Source organism: Cyprinus carpio, chromosome B19 (genome assembly GCF_018340385.1).
Source record: "Cyprinus carpio isolate SPL01 chromosome B19, ASM1834038v1, whole genome shotgun sequence".
Taxonomy (NCBI): Eukaryota; Metazoa; Chordata; class Actinopteri; order Cypriniformes; family Cyprinidae; genus Cyprinus; species Cyprinus carpio.
The window spans coordinates 29557795-29573671 of record NC_056615.1 but is presented as its reverse complement, the minus strand read 5'-3'; the positions used below and the strand labels follow the sequence as shown (position 1 = coordinate 29573671).

General features: G+C 36.8%; 1 protein-coding gene across 1 annotated transcript; it reads right to left on the bottom strand.

Annotated features, from left to right (window-relative positions):
• Window positions 1–4584: 4584 nt before the first annotated feature.
• LOC109111506 (tumor necrosis factor receptor superfamily member 11B-like) lies at window positions 4585–8547 on the bottom strand. Its single transcript, XM_042746012.1, has 5 exons — window positions 8401–8547; window positions 7467–7848; window positions 5362–5494; window positions 5296–5308; window positions 4585–5160 (listed from the first exon to the last, which is right to left on the bottom strand). The coding sequence occupies exons 1-5, from the start codon at window positions 8401–8403 to the stop codon at window positions 4825–4827; spliced, it is 867 nt and encodes a 288-aa protein (XP_042601946.1). The 5' UTR covers window positions 8404–8547; the 3' UTR covers window positions 4585–4824.
• Window positions 8548–15877: the final 7330 nt, after the last annotated feature.

The following is a 15877-nucleotide window of genomic DNA, read 5'->3' as shown; positions in this document are numbered from 1 at the left end:
CTTATGTCATCTAGGGCAATACACCTAGGAGAGAATCTTCTGGCATGCCTGATCCATCCCTGGCGATCTTCTGCTGATATGTCCAGGCATCCAGCATTCATTGCGTCCAGGAGGGACATTTGATCATGTGGATGGTCATATTTATAATTGTTTTTATAGCATTTAATTTTAAGATTTAAAATATATTTCATTACAGTTTTTTTCAATCGCTAACAAGCGCTTAACCATACTTCAGATACTTTTTCTAAACTCTTAACACAGACTCACACCTACAAAACACAATTGGCCAAATGGATAATTTTCTTCTCAAAAACACATTTTGTTAAATATATACTAACTCTTCATTTCAAAATAGAACACATCTTTCTCTGCACACACTAACTTTACCAAAACACTGTAAATCTGACTCAAAATGAAATTATTCTGTCAAAGAATAACACTTGTTTTCACTTCACAAAGTACATGCAGTCAATCAAAGTACACCAGGTTTCAAAATACTGGCTATTGTTGACATTACAAAAACTGCATAGACTTTTATGTTTATCAGTTTTAAACAGGTATTTGCATGCAAAACATGCAATCCCACAGTTTTTAACACTACATTTCTTGGTTGGGAACTGTATGGTCCACATGTACAGTAATGTTCACATTCAAAAGCTTTCCAGTAAAAAGCAAATCAGTTTTATTTTCCTTTACTGTTTACTACAGGAGGTACAGTAGAAACACAGCATGATAGAACAGAAAAAGTTTTAAAGTTTTGCCTACAGTAAAAAAAATATCCATGAAACACACAAGAACATTCTGAAAAAAAAAAACAACAGCAAAAAGCCCAGATAAACTTTATAATCTCTGCGATCTTCAGGGTTAGGCCACATGTTTTCATCACCATCACATCTGATATTATCCAAGGTGATGCACCTGGGATAAAACTGCTTGGTATGTCGGATACACCCTTGGCAATCATGAACTGTGATGTCCCTGCAGCCAGCATCCATGGCTTCAAGGAGGGACAGTCCGGTCATGTGGCTGATGGTCATAAACCTTCCACCTCCATGCAGAAAATAACTCCTCTATGGGGTTTGAGAAAAGGTGAATAGGGTAGAAGGAAGACACTTACAAGTCTTGGGTGGACTTCAAACCATGTTGTTATTGCTTTCGAATGATGGAAAGCCACATTGTCCCAGGTAATTACAAAGGTCCTCAAGTTTTCACCGTCCTGATCCTGCTCTGGAACCAGGCGCTGGTGGAGATCATTGAGAAAGGCAAGGAGGCGCTCGGTATTATAGGGTCCAATCTGACATCTGTGAAGGAGTAATCCTGCATTTGCAATTGCTGCACACATGGTAATGTTTGCCCCTCTCTGTCCTGGAACATCAACTGTGGCCCTTTTTCCAATTACAGTTCGTCCACGTTGACGCCTTTTGGCCAGATTGAATCCTGCCCTCATCTATGTATATGAATTCATGAGGGGCCTGGTTGGCCTCCAATTCAATAACTATCTGAAACAAAGTTTATGTAAATCATGTCATTACTGTATAACATACTGTACTGTAACCTATTATTGTGTTGGTTACCTACTTGCAAAGTGCAAAGCTTATAGAACTGGACATTGAATTGAATAAACACTATACCTGGACATATTGTCGTCATAACTCCTTGACTCTCTCACTGTTCCTCTTAAAGGGAACAGTGTAGAGCTGCTTCATCCGCACTCTGTGTTTGGACAATGTATTGTGAAATATCTCATGGTCCTCCACAATTCTAGTTTTAATTTCATGCAGTTTTATTGCATTATTTGCAACAACCATTTCTACAATGGCAAGCTCTTGATCATTATTGAGGAGCTTTCCTCTTCCCCCAGAGAGTGGAAGACTTTGCATTCTTAAGAGGGACAAAAAATTCTACATATGCATTACTGTATGACCTAATTGACAAGTCAAGTGAGAATAGAAACAATCCATGTAAAATGGAATACTCTCCTGTTGGTTCTCTCTCACTGCTCCTGCACCTCTCACTGCATCTCTCACTGCATCTCTCACTGCATCTCTCACTGCTCCTGCACCTCTCACTGCATCTCTCACTGCATCTCTCACTGCTCCTGCACTTCACTGCATCTCTCACTGCTCCTGCACCTCTCACTGCATCTCTCACTGCTCCTGCACCTCACTACATCTCTCACTGCACCTCTCACTTCATATCTCTCTGCTCCTGCACCTCTCCCTGCACCTCTGACTGCTGCTGCACCTCTCTCACTGCACCTGCACCTCTAACTGCACCTCTCACTGCACCTCTCACTGCATCTCTCACTGCTCCTGCACCTCTCACTGCATCTCTCACTGCTCCTGCACCTCTCACTGCACCCCTCACTGCTGCTTCACCTCTCACTGCAGCTCTCACTGCTCCTGCACCTCTCACTGCACCTCTCACTGCTCCTGCACCTCTCACTGAATCTCTCACTGCTCCGCACCTCTCACTGCACCTCTCACTGCATCTCTCACTGCTCACTGCACCTCTCACTGCATCTCTCACTGCTCCTGCATCTCTCACTGCACCTCTCACTGCATCTCTCACTGCTCCTGCATCTCTCACTGCACACCTCACATGCTGCTGCACCTCTCACTGCACCTGCACCTCTCACTGCACCTCTCACTGCACCTCTCACTGCACCTCTCACTGCACCTCTCACTGCTCCTGCACCTCTCACTGCATCTCTCACTGCTCCTGCACCTCTCACTGCACCTCTCACTGCTGCTGCACCTCTCACTGCATCTCTCACTGCTCCTGCACCTCTCACTGCACCTCTCACTGCACCTCTCACTGCACCTCTCACTGCTCCTGCACCTCTCACTGCATCTCTCACTGCTCCTGCACTGCTCCTGCACTCTCATCTCTCACTGCTCCTGCACCTCTCACTGCACCCCTCACTGCACCTGACACATGACTAAGCATTTTGACTATCTTGTTTGTGAACAATGACACAAGGACTTTTCATTCTGATGGCACTGATATGTTCATTGTCATAAATACTTGCTTTTGAGAGATGAACTACAGTTTCTGAGTAAGTTACAGGCTTTTGCGGGTAATCCATTGTGTGGTGCTGTTTGTACGAATTGTTTTGAGAAATGCACATACTTCTTTGCAAATATTAAGGATGATTCCAGAAATGCCCCAAAGCAAATAAGAAAAACTGTAAGAGATGAAAAAATGTGGTTTTACAAATGCTACAAACATGGTTTTCAAAGGAAAAATTGCTATCAAATAGCACACATGGATTTCTGATGACAAAAAATTAACAGAGCAGCCATCAAGTGTTAAAAACAATTAGTACAAACAGCAGCATACAATGGATCACCTGCAAAAGCCTGTAACTTCATCTCACTGAAGTAAGTATTTATGTTAATGAACATCCAGTGGCATCAGAATAACAAGCGCTTGTGTCATTGATCACAAACAAAACGATCAAAATGCTCAAAAACACAGCTGTCAAACACAACAGTTAAGTCTGATGGCACAAATGCATTTTTCCTGTGTGATATATCAATAGTACACCTGAAAACATCACTGTAAGAGGCATAGGTATATAAAAGCCGCACACACACGTCTTGACTGATTGGCCAATAGGCAAACCCAAACTTCATTTTTTTTTTTTCATGGGATAAAACTAGTTTTACATGAGGGTAAAATTATTCAAAAGAGTAGTTTTCATTATTATTCAAAATAATGTAGGAAACAGCAGACACATGTAAATAATTAATTTCATGAACGTACAAAAGCATTCGCAATATGTACAAAAGAATGAGAAATTGCTTTTAATATTTACACAAGAAACAATAATTTTGAGAGGTTGAACAAGGAGTTTTGAAAATTTCAGTTCTGATCTGAGAAATCTACCAAAGCCACAGAGAAAAACTAATGACTATCCTAGGACAACATGATAATCATGTTAACAACATGTTTAATAATGCTAGCATTTTGCTGTCAACATCTATTTAATCTATCTAAACTTTTAAACTTGAAGCTTTTACAACTTCTTCAAACTTTCAGGCTTCGCTTTCTCAAGCCAACTTCAGAGTTTGTTCACAAACTTTACTCATCTAGTTTTTATTTCATTTTTAGTTTTATGCATTTTAGTACTTCAATTTTCAGTTAGCTGCCAGTTAATTTTTTAATCTATTTTTTTTTAATTTCTTTTCTATTTTAAAAAGTTTTGAAAAATAGTTTTAATTAACTATAATAATAAGTTATAAATAACCCGATCAGACTCTTGGTGAACTCCCTTCCTAGTTGAAACTTCATGTTTGTTTCCACAGCTGTGCTTTTTCAAATGCATTCTTGACTGTGAAATTTTAATAAGTAAGTGCAATACAAAACTGCACGATATTACTCTTATTTTGCCTAAAATATGACAGCAGATGCATTTCAGGACAATCAAAGGAAAAGCCTAGGCACAGGATAAATTTTACATCCGCTCTTTTCACTGTGTTTAATGAGATGTTTTGTTGTCTGGTCAATAAATAGAGAACAATCTCTCAAAACCAGTTTAAAAAAAAAAAACGTATCTGTAATATTTACAAAACAGTGGAGTCTAGTGCAACACAGCATGTGAAATTTATTGACAGGACAGACTGTAAAGTGCATGAGTACAATCTGAGTGTCACACATCCAACAACCTTCGCTGGAGCGTTAAACTGATCCAGATGTCGAAGTATCTAACGGTCAGGACAAAATCTGATGCACTTCTAGACTTTATAAAGCAGATGAGACAGTATCAAACTCAAATCAGTGCAGTGTGTTTTTCAGTGCAGTGTGAACAGGCTTCATCTGTCATACAGTTAGCAGTGGAGTGTTAGTGCAGTGCTGCTGGAATTGCAGGATTTTGCGTGCGATCCTGTCCGCCAGCGCATTCAGGTGTGACTCCTCCAGGATGGACGGCAGGTTCAGTGGCTCCTCCTCTGACGTCGCTTCGCTCCAGTTCTTCTGCTCCATCGGACGCAGCGCAGCTCGCTTGCCAAACCTCCTCTTGCGCAGACGGCGGTTCACTAACTTCTGCAGATACTCAGTGGAAGTCCCATACTGAACGTTCAGACCGGATAGAACCGGCTTGAATAAATCCGCCCAAACTGGAAGAAAACACCAGCCGAGCATGAATTTACAGATGCAGCATTCTCACTCAAGTTATGACTATAATTTCTCCCCAATTCTAAGTTCATATCTTGCTACTCTTTTACATCTCACAGTTCTCAGCATTGTGATATAAACTCAAGAAGGCAGTTGCTATGGTGATCTGGGACACACATTATCTTGCCACCTGCATCACGCCACCACAAGATGTTCACATACCTTCCATCCTTATCGTGCCACCTGGATCCCGGCAGCACCAGCTGTTCATCTGCCTTGCAGGCGCTGTGAGTAACGCATGCTGCATGCGTCTGCATGATGTTTGCATAGTGTCCATCTGCGCAGAGCTCACACACCGTGTCCCTGTGTGGTGTCCCTGCAGACGCATCATCAAACACTACACATCAGTCACTGTGATGCACCTTCACATGAATCAATGTTTGAACAAGAGCAGTGCAGACAGTGTGTCTGCGTCCTGACCACAGTCAACAAAACACACTGAGCTTTTAATGACAGTAAACATAACAGGTCACATAGAGTCATCCTTCAGATGAACTAAATGGCTAAACTAAAACAGTTACACTTTTGAATTTACTTATGTGGAGAAGAATATACTGAATATTTATTAATATTATAAATTGTCCTGAATATTTATTCATTTCAGTACAACTGTGTGTGCATATATATATATATATATATATATAAATATACATACACACTTGATTAAATGTAACAGAATTACGTTATTTAATTACAAAAATAAATGTTACATGTAACAGAATTAAGTAATTTAATTACAAAATAAATGTAACTGTTATCTGTTACAGTTACTGAGAAGAAATGTGTAATTAAATCAAAGTTACTAATGAAAATGTTAACGATTAAAAGGGGGTTACAATGGAAAATTTTCACACATACAGATTTAATCGATTCCTTTCATAAATTCCATTGAATGCTCTAAAATATAAGACACCAATGTCTCATTAAATAGCTATTAAACTATTTATTGTTATGATATTAAATCTGTATTTAACCTCAGAATGATCTCAAAGTAAAAATGAAGTGCTAAAGTCTGATTTTGTGGTGGCTGTGCTTTTAAATTAAATCATTATAATCTTAATTCAAGTGATGAAGGATTTTGAAAGTCTGGCGGTAATCATTGTTGAGCACTAGGCTATTTTATATAGTACTGTAAGATTTACCCTGCCTGCTTTAAATGTTTTAAAAATGATGAACAGTTTAGAGAAATTTCGTGAAAAAAAAAAAATAGAAATGTGAATTTAGAAAAATAATCAAAAAGTAACCAAATGTAATCAGGTACATTACATTAATAAAGTAACTGAAATAGTTATGCTACTTATTACATTTTAAACAGGATAACTTGATATCTGTAATCTATTACATTTCCAAAGTAACCTTCTCAACACTGTAAGTATACAACAATAAATATACAGTTAAACCAAAATGTATTCAGACACCTTCAAGATTTCTCACATTATCACAGTTTAGAAGATGGTAATAAAATATGACAAGAACACTGTGTCAGAACAAACTGATCTTGATAATGTCTGATAACTTTAAAAGAAAGGTCTGTAATGAATTCGGCTGAATAGCTGCCAGCCGTTAAATTTCAGAACACAATTAGATAAAAAACAATTTAGCTCAAACGATTACCAAGCAGTGCTTCATTCAGTTCAGTCTGTGGTGGAAAAAGATCACATTAGCAATTAAAGAAAAAACATGCTCAAAGCGTCTGAATCATTTTTGATCCGGTAGTCTACTGTATGAAGAATTTCTGGGTATAATAAATGTGTCCCTCTGAGTAGCACAGGTATATTTGTAGTAATAGACAACAATACATTGTATGAGTCACAATTATACATTTCTCTTTTATGACAAAAATCATCAGGATATTAAGTAAAGATCATGTTCTATGAAGATATTTAGTAAATTTCCTACCGTAAATATATCAAAACTTAATTTTTGATTAGTAATATGCATTGCTAAGAACTTCATTTGAACAACTTTAAAGATGATTTTTCTCAATATTTAGATTTTTTGCACCCTCAGATTCCAGATTTTCAAATAGTTGTATCTCAGACAAATATTGTCCTCCTAACAAACCATACATCAATGAAGAGATGATTTATTCAGCTTTCAGATGATGTATAAATCTCAATTTTGAAAAGTTTACCCTCATGACTGGTTTTGTGAGTTTATTTTGCTGTCCTCGCTTACATAAATGAACTATATAGTGTCCTGCACCCACTAGTAAAAAAATATGAAAAATGATATAATTGTTGGTTTGACTGTATATAATGTATTAATAACTGGTATAGGCTGGTCACCTGGAGCTTTGACTCCGTGGCCCGGTTTGCAGGCGCTGTGTCTCCTGCAGAAGTGCTGATCCCAGAAGAACCCCGCCTCACACTCGCACACCGTGTTCACGGTTCCGTTACACGGCTGAACGACCCGCTGGTGATCGGAGCACGCGTCGCACCGCAGACAGTAGGCGATGTAGTTCCAGAACTCCGTGTACAAACCCGCTCCGCAAGGAGCGCACTCCGTCTGACGGGATATCGTGCAGTGCGCGCGCATGCGCGTTCCCGGTGGACACTTGTCACACAGTAGCTGCTGTCCGGTGACTGGATCCGTGCGCCGGTAAGAGTGAGCATCCATCGCCAAACCGGCTCCGCAGAGGACCGGAAGAACCAACGCTGTGAGAACAAACTAGAGAAACGAAAGAGCAGAAACGTGCGTTATATATGTGCCCCTGGAGCTCAAAACCAGTCATAAGGGGCAATTTTTTAAAATGATGATTTATGCATCTGAAAGATGAATAAATAATCTCTCCATTGATGTATGGTTTGTTAGGAGGACAATATTTGTCTGAGATACAACTATTTGAAAATCTGAAATCTGAGGGAGCAAAAAAACCTAAATATTGAGAAAATCATCTTTAAAGTTGTTCAAATGAAGTTCTTAGCAATGCATATTACTAATCAGAAATTAAGTTTGATATATTTACGGTAGGAAATTTACTAAATACCTTCATGGAACATGATCTTTACTTAATATCCTAATGATTTTTGGCATAAAAGAGAAATGTATAATTGTGACCCATACAATGTATTGTTGTCTATTACTACAAATATACCTGTGCTACTCATGACTGCTTTTGTGCTGCAGGGACACATATAGAAAAATAATGATACAAATAACTAAATGATATGAAGTTAAGATGTTGAGATAAAATAGTGAATGTTTAATCAGGTCACTCACCATTGCGCGCGCTGCTGTCGGGTTTCATTGATGTGCAGCGATCCGCGGGGTTTATATCCTCGAGACACGCCCACGGATCAATAACTCATAAACTCGGCAGTGATGCTCGCTGATACTCATCATCACACTCAACATTAAAACTAGAGCTGTGAGTCATTCACCTGCTGGTGCAGGAAAAAACCCCAGGCTCTAAATGAAAGAGGAACCGAGAGCAGAGAGACCCTTACAACACGCCTAGAACAACTCAGCTAGACACAGCAACAATGCGTCAGCAAAACACCGACTACAGCACACCATTCATCAAACACAACAATAATTACAGAGCATAAACACAACTCATTTCAGTTTTGAACGTTGCATCTCATGATATGATGGTATTGATATGATCACAATTCTTATTGCGTAACAGTATGTTCTTCACAATCATTACTGCAACACAAGATCTTTACAGTCTCATAACATTTCATAATACAGAGAAAAAAAAGGTTCTGTGAGAGGAGTTTAGATTTTTCCTGCGAAATTAATCTTGATGCACAAAAGAGTGTTGTGTAGTTTACTTAATTAAATCTTGAGATCTTGTATCATTGATTAGGTGGTGGAAAGATGCAGTTCCTGTGGCTCAGTGGTAGAGCATTGTGTTAGTAGCACAAAAGGTTCTGGGTTCAATTCCCAGAGTACACACATACTGGTAAAAAATGTTAGCCTGAATGCACTGTACGTCTCTTTGGATAAAAGCATCTGATCAATGAACAAATACAAATCCCCTACTAAATTAAACATCTGAAACTGGCCTGTGCTGGCTGGTTTGTCAGCTGGTCTCTCAGCGTGACCAGCTGTAGCTGTGGTCAAAACCCCTCTATACCACCAGCTGTGGAAAGCCGTTTCAGTTGGGTTTTTGTCAGCACATGATTTGGGTCAGAAATGCCCAGAGGTTCTTATAATAAGAATTAGACTAAGCTGGTTTTATCTGGTCTTCCAACCTGGTCATAGCTGGTTTTAGAGGGGTTTTGACAACTTATTTAGCTCACCAACTAGCTTAAACCAGGTAAGACCAGTCAACCAGCTTTCAGTAAGTCATGACCGGTCTTGAAGAAAACATAGATGACTAAGACTAGTTTATGCCAACAGATATTGCTTCAAATCATATGATATGACATCATGATTTGTGACTATAAAAGAAAATTACAACTATATGTCATTGTCTTATAAATGAAACATAATTTCTTTATGAAATCTGCAAACTATCATGAGGTTCAATCAGTTTTCATATCATCATATTTCTTGATATTCACTTAAACAGCATACATATTAATGTTGTTATTAACTGAACTGAAAAAAAAAACTTAAAATAACCAAGTGCAGTAAACTGTAAAACTTAGTTATAAATGGTCACCCCACTCTAACAATAAAAATAAAGTGGATATATATGTCTTTGAGACTATTAGAATATTGTATCATTATAATATTGATCATACCCTGACCATTCATTGTGAGTTATTTCTAGCTATTACTGACAGTAAGAACAGACTCCATTTGTCAATGTTCTGTCTGTACAGGTAACACTAGCTGCACTAGTTAAGAGCTGTAGTGCCACCTTCAGGCTGATGAACTCTGATACGGATGCAGAGATGAAGCAGGTGATGGATATACACCTGATGTTAAAGCCATAGTTCATCCGAAAATTATGTTTTTTACTTTCTTCAGTGGAACACAGAAGTCACAATGACTTACACTGTATTCTCTGTCCGCACAATGCAAGTCACCAGGAACCATTTTACCAACATTCTTCAAAAACTCCTCACAGAAGACAGAAAATCAAACAGGTTTGGAATGTTTGGAAGCCAGTTACCACCACAGAGTAACAACAACAACAACAACAACAACAACAACAAAAGAAGATAATCATTACTTTTTATCTCACAATTCCTAGAATTATTCAATTAAATTTCTGAATTAAAATTATAATTATAAGAAAAATGTGACCACAGAAATACAAGGAAAAGTCAAAACTGTGAGATACAACCTCAGAAGTATGAAAAAAGTCAGAATTGTGTGATACAAACTCAGACAGAATTATAAGAAAAATATCAGAATTGCAAAATACAAACTTGGAATATGAGGAAAAAGTCAGAATTGCGAGATAAACTCAGAAATAGGAGGAAAAATTCTGAATTTCAAAATATAAACTGAGAAAATGAGGAAAAATTCAGAATTGTGAGATATAAACTAAGAAATATGAGGAAAAAGTCAAAATTTGCTAGATATAAACTCAGAAATATGAGGACAATTCAGAATTGCGAGATATAAACTCAGAAATAAAAGGAAAAGGTCAGAATTGAGAGATAAAAACCCAGAAATACAAGGAAAAATTCATAAATGCTAGTCATAAACTCAGAAATAAGAGGAAAATTCAGAATTGAGAGATATAAACTCACAAATATGTGGGAAAAGTCCGAATTGAGACATATAAACTCAGAAATACGAGTTTAAGTCAAAATGACAAGATACAGTGCAACTCAGAAATACAAGGAAAAAGTCATAATTGTTAGACAAACTCAGAAATATGAGGAAAATTCAGAATTGCGAGATATAAACTCAGAAATACAAGAAAAGAGTCAGAATTTCTAGATAAAAACCCAGAAATACAAGGAAAAAGTCATAATTGCTAGACATGAACTCAGAAATACGAGGAAAATACAGAATTGTGAGATATAAACTCAGTAATATGAGGAAAAGTCAAAATTCCGAGATATATACTCAGAAATACGAGGAAAAATCTGAATTGTGAGATGTAAACTCAGAAATACAAGTAAAAAGTGAGAATTGCGAGATAGAAAGTCAGAAATACAAGGAAAAAGTCAGAATTCCGAAATATAAACTCAGAAATATGTAGGAAAAGTCAGAATTATGAGATATAGACTCAGAAATAAAAGGAAAAAGTCAGAATTATGAGATATAAACTCAGAAATACAAGGAAAAATCTGAATTGCGAGATGTAAACTCAGAAACACAAGGAAAAAGTAAGAATTGCGAGATAGAAAGTCAGAAATACAAGGAAAAAGTCAGAATTACGATATATAAACTCAGAAATAAAAGGAAAAAGTCATAATTGCTAGACATGAACTCAGAAATACGAGGAAAATTCAGAATTGCGAGATATAAAGTCAGAAATACAAAGAAAAAGTCATAATTGCTAGGCATAAACTCAGAAATACAAGAAAAATTCAGAATTGTGAAACAAACTCAGAAATACGAGGGCAAATCAGAATTGCGAAATATAAACTCAGAAATATGAGGAAAAAGTCAGAATTGCTAGATATAAACTCAGGAATACGAGGAAAAATCTGAATTGCGAGATGTAAACTCAGAAATACGAGGAAAAATCTGAATTGCGAGATGTAAACTCAGAAATACGAGGAAAAATCTGAAGTGTGAGATTTAAATTCAGAAATATGAGGAAAAATCTGAATTGCGAGATATAAACTCAGAAATATGAGGAAAAAGTCAGAATTGCGACATAATTAATGCAGCCTAAAAATCCTTTAATGGATTTGAATATTATAAATGTGTTAAGGCCCCGATATACTTCAAACGAAGTTCATTTTCGTTCTTCGTTTGGGGACAAAAAGAATTTGAAAAGGCTGAGCGACGACTTTGGCACTAAACAGGAAAAGGATCTGCGGCCCACAGTTGATTTTGATATTTTAGGTATTATCAAATTGCCAGAGTTTTGAGAATGCAGCGGACGTGGAGGACTATAATGTAACAAGAGCTCATTCAAATACTGAGGTGCTAATCTATTCAGGGCTTTAGAAGTAATAAGCAAGATTTTAAAATCTAAAGTATACAATGTTTAATAGGGAGCCAGTACTTCCTGGTTCTAGTAAGAACTCTAGCTGCTGCATTTTGGACTAACTGGAGTTTGTTTATTAAGCGTGCAGAACCACCACCCAATAGAGCATTACAATAATCTAACCTAGAGGTCATAAACGCATGGATTAACATTTCTGCATTTGACATTGAGAGCATAGGTCGTAATTTAGATATATTTTTGAGATGGAAAAATGCAGTTTTACAAATGCTAGAAACGTGGCATTCTAAGGAAAGATTAGTATCAAATAGCACACCTAGGTTCCTAACTGATCACAAAGAATTGACAGAGCAGCCATCAAATCTTAGACAGCGTTCTAGGTTATTACATGCAGAGTTTTTAGGTCCTCTAATTAACACCTCTGTTTTTTCAGAATTTAGCAGTAAGAAATTACTCGTCATCCAGTTTTTTTATATCGACTATGCATTCCGTTAGTTTTTTAATAGGTATATTTCACCGGGCCACAAAGAAATATAGAGCTAAGTATCATCAGCATAACAGTGAAAGCTAACACCACGTTTCCTGATGATATCTCCCAAGGGTAACATGTAAAGTGTGAAGAGTAACGGCCCCAGTACTGAGCCTTGAGGTACTCCATACTGCACTTGTGATCATTATGATACCTATTCATTCACTGCTACGAATTAATGGAGGTCATATTAGTAGGTTTTAAACCATGCTAATGCACTTCCATTAATGCTAAGATCCAATAGCACTAATAGAGAGATACAACCACGATCAGATGATAAGAGCAGGTCATTTCTAACTCTAAGGAGAGCAGTCTCAGTACTATGATACGGTCACAATCCTGACCGGAAATCCTCACAGATACCATATTTCTCTAAGAAGGAATATAATTGTAAGGATACTACCTTTTGTAGTATCTTGGACAGAAAAGGGAGATTCGAGATTGTCTGTAATTAACTAGTTCCTAGGGGTCTAGTTATGTTTTTTTAAATGAGAGGCTTACTAACAGCCAAACTAGACAAACAGACTCAAGGGCAGCTTCTTTCCCACACACACAATCACACACAACAAACAAACCCAACTACAATCACACACACCACAACATATCATGTGTATCCCAACACGTGTATTAGATGTGTATTATATTTCAGTGCAATCTTTATCTTTTCTTTGTGCAATATTTTTCTATATCTTTATTCCTTGAGCGCAGTGCAGCATTATATTTCAGTGCAATATCTATACTTTTTTAGTGGTAATGTTTTCACATTTCCCTATCCCTTCAGTGTACTGTGTACTTCTACTCAGAGTCAAAAGTCTACATCATATCAGTGCAAATATTATTTTAACAAGATCTTACTTCTATTTACCTATTTTTACATACAAGCAATTGTGTTCTATTCCATTTATTTATTCTTTGTTTTAGTTTTAAATATTTTAATTGTATATTTCTTTGTATTATGTATATTTCTTTTTAGTCTCTCTCTTTTGTTTATGTACCAAGGACCTTACACAGAAGCTCTGCAATTTCGTTGCATCTTGTATACAATGACAATAAAGCACTCTAAATTCTAAATCTAAATTCTAAATATAAACTCAGACATATGGGGAAACCATAATTGCGAGGTATAAACTCAGAAATATGAGGAAAAAGTCAGAAGTGCGAGATAAGAAACTCAGATATACAGGGAAACCAGAATTGCGAGATATAATCTCAGAAATATGGGGAAAGTCAGAATTGCAAAATATAAGCAACATAAAAAAAGTCAGAATTTCGAGAAACACTCAACAGTCCTATAATTCTACTAATAGTTGCAAAGTCACTGACAGCCAGCAGAATGTCTAAATTGTATAAAGAGTAAGCAGAATAAATGCCAGAACTCTTCCTTAGAATTACAAGAAACAAAGGTCAAGCTGTGAGACAAATAGTCAGAGTTCTCTTTTTTAATCAATTGTGGAAAAAGGCATGAGGGCGTTTAAATGATGATATTTTTCTTTACTAGGTGAAACTAACCTTTTACTTCAGTTACAGTCAGCATCTGATATGTCCTTTTCCTGGACCTGTCACATGTGTCTAGATATTTCTGTACATCGCAGACTAACAGCAGTGCTATTTCTGAAAGCCACACATCAATCAGAAGCATCTCACACATGGCTATTTTATCATATTCATCATCATGAATTCTGGATGAGCTGAATCACTGAACATTCAAACATGGTGACGGAGCATTAATGTGTTTGCCAATAGCTGTTAGATAACCAATGAATAAAAACAGTGAGTCATTGACGGGTCATTTCCCATTTCAGGGGATTCCGTAAACAGACTTGAGCCATAACTCATGAAAAACCTCCTTAGAGCAGAGGTAAGATGATATTAGAAAATTCTTTTGTGTTTACATCACAGTCAAACACATGGTTACTAATGAAACTAACCCACTCAGATGAATCAGCCATATAGAAATGCAGAAATACTAACAAACATTAGAAGCAAATGAATTTATGAGACCCTAGCAGCTCTTTTAGTGTAATTGTACAAACATCCAGCTTCAGCTGGTGCTTCCCGTGCCTTTTTGCTGTTATTTTTTTTTTTTTTACTGTTTTTATCAAGTAAATGTCTAGAATCAAGTTATTCAGATACTACTTGTAGCCTTTCCCCTGAAACAAAAACATCTGGCATTGCACTTGAGCTGTGTGTTTTGGTTAATAAAAAAAACATGCACACATAATTTTAGAAATATTTAACCGTAAACGGCATTGTTCTAACTAAGGTGTTACATGAATCATAGATTTAGTAAGTCCATTTGCCACTTGTGACGCACTGCTCCCATGTACTGAATATAAATAACAGTGTCTGCACACATTTAGATATTAATGTCTGGACAAACAGACAGAAAATCATTGATATACAATGTAAATGGCAATGGACCCAGAATAGATCCTTGGGGTATACCTGTGGATATAAATAAGGCTGTTGATTTATAACACTGTACTTGTGCATAATGTGTTCGACCTGATCAATATAATTCTATCCAGTTCAAAGGCTCTGGAAAAAAACAAATTAAAACATATTAATTTAGACATGGGATTTCTGTATTTAACAGTATCAAAAGCAGTGTTGGGGGTAACGTATTACAAGTAACAAGCATTACATAATCAGATTACTTTTTTCAAGTAAATATTGCATTTATTAATGCATTACTTTTTAATTTACAAGAAAATATCTGAGTTACTTTTTCAAAAATGTAATGCCAGTTTCTTTGTTTTTCCAATTATTGACTCACAAGTCTCCTGTCCCCATATTGGGAGAAACTGGAAGCACAGAGGCGTTATGTGAACATGATGTAGTTCTAGACTAAATGTGAATGTGCATTAATTCATCCCACTCACAAAAAAGCAGATTTAGTATTCATCAAAATGAATTAAAACAGTGAAATGCAAACTCAGAATATGACGCAAACCTGCAATAATTAAATATGTTAAATAACACAAATGTATCTAATCCCATTTTATTAACTTATCGTGCACCTTCTACAGAGGCACCATCAAGAGCATTCTGATGAGCTGCATCACTGTGTGGTATGGCGCCTGTAACGTGTCCTGCCGCAAGTCAATTCAACACATAGTGAGCAAAGCTGAGAAGAT